The sequence below is a fragment of the Loa loa genome, assembly GCF_000183805.2.
Source record: "Loa loa unplaced genomic scaffold supercont3.799, whole genome shotgun sequence".
NCBI lineage: Eukaryota > Metazoa > Nematoda > Chromadorea > Rhabditida > Onchocercidae > Loa > Loa loa.
In genome coordinates, this window is record NW_018108979.1 from 7,367 (window position 1) to 9,151 (window position 1,785).

The 1,785-nt window shown below is 20.3% G+C and overlaps 1 protein-coding gene across 1 annotated transcript; it reads right to left on the reverse strand.

The window, feature by feature from the left end:
• Positions 1-1,253: 1,253 nt before the first annotated feature.
• LOAG_14368 (hypothetical protein) lies at positions 1,254-1,511 on the reverse strand (the record flags this gene model as incomplete). Its single annotated transcript, XM_003149865.1, has 1 exon — positions 1,254-1,511. A coding segment is annotated over one exon (258 nt), but the record flags the coding sequence as incomplete, so codon positions are not given.
• Positions 1,512-1,785: the final 274 nt, after the last annotated feature.

Genomic DNA, 1,785 nt, shown 5'->3' on the forward strand with positions numbered 1-1,785 from the left:
ATTATATTATTATTATTATTATTATTATTATTATTATTATTATTATTATTATTATTATTATTATTATTATTATTATTATTATTATTATTATTATTATTATTATTATTATTATTATTATTATTATTATTATTATTATTATTATTATTATTATTATTATTATTATTATTATTATTATTATTATTATTATTATTATTATTATTATTATCATTATTATTTTTATTATTATTATTATTCTAATTAATAATGTGAAATATGACACCGATTGTTATTTCAGTTCCTTTTTCTCTTCGTTATAATTTTTAACCCTTTACAGTTATTATTTGTTAATCATTTTAAAATTTTCATACTGAACAAATTGATATGCTTATCAATTGTATAAGAAATCATATATAATTAAAGAAGATGAAAAATGATATAATTTAAGGTTTCGAAATCATTTTCAAATTATATATTTATTTTTTTCGCTTCTTTTATTATGGCATTAATTTTATACCGTAATACTAAAAATAATTATTATTATTTTCATTATTAAAAAGGTATAATTTAATTCAGTTCTATAACAAATATATCAATTTTATCAATTTGAAATAGAAATTTTTCTGCATTTGAAATGATGCAATAAAATGATAATATATACCATAACAAATGTTTTCTATTTCTTCGCTTTTTTTCATATAATAATCTAAAATTTGATAGAATTAATGTTAAATTTTAGCATTCACTATAGTTTCGTCCTTTTTTTTTCGAAAAATTATATTCATTAAATCCAAAAGAAAAAAAAAAAGTGAAGAAGAGAAAAAAAATCCACCAATCATTTCCAATAATAAATTAAAATTATTGGAAAAAGAGGTCAGAAAATGCTACTCTTTTTTTTTAAATCAGGAAATTATTAAAGTATTTCAGATTTAATATAATTTTCAAAAAAGTTTTAATAAGATTTCACTCTTTATTAAAAATTTAATCTAACAATTATTCATTTCAAATAAATGCCATCTTATTTTATTATCTTATTCTAAGAGAAAACAGGAAAAGAAAACAAAAAAAAAAAAAAAAACGACCAGTTTTTTGACAATTTTTTTTCAATTGAAATTTTAAAATTATTTCGCTTATTCGTTCAATAATTAAATAAATATTACAGTAATCATGAATAGAAACAAATGTAACTTAACTTACTTTCAGCTATAATTACAACAAATAATTGTAATAATTTCATATTTAATTACTGAAATAAAATTATTTAAATATAAATATACCTGTACAATATCACCAGAAGTTTCATAATTTCTTCCCGCAGCCGAAAATGTTCCAAATAATCGTTGATTATTTTGTTTATCACCAAAACGTGATGAAACTAATAAATCGATTGGTTCACCATCAGCAACTACTGCTCTTTCAGGATCAGTAATTATTTGAAATTCACGTACCGGAATACCGGAAACCGAATCAGTAATAATTTGCGTTACCGCAAAAAATAGTAGAAGAAATATGGTTTCTTTTAATACATGAAACATTGATATTTTGAAAGGAATAAAGTTGAAATTTACACAAATCCTCTTTCTCTTTCTCTTTCTCTTTCTCTCCCTCTCTCTTTCCCTCTTTCTTTCCTTCTCTCTCCCTCTCTTTTCGTTTTGTTTTTCTTCGTATTCTTTCTTCTTTGCCACTTTATTTGTTTACTTGTTTGTTTGTTTGTTTGTTTTCGAGAATTTTTATGCCAAATTTAGAGGAAATATTCACTGATTCAGAATGAATAAATAGTGATTAGATGATCGGATCAATAATAGTAAT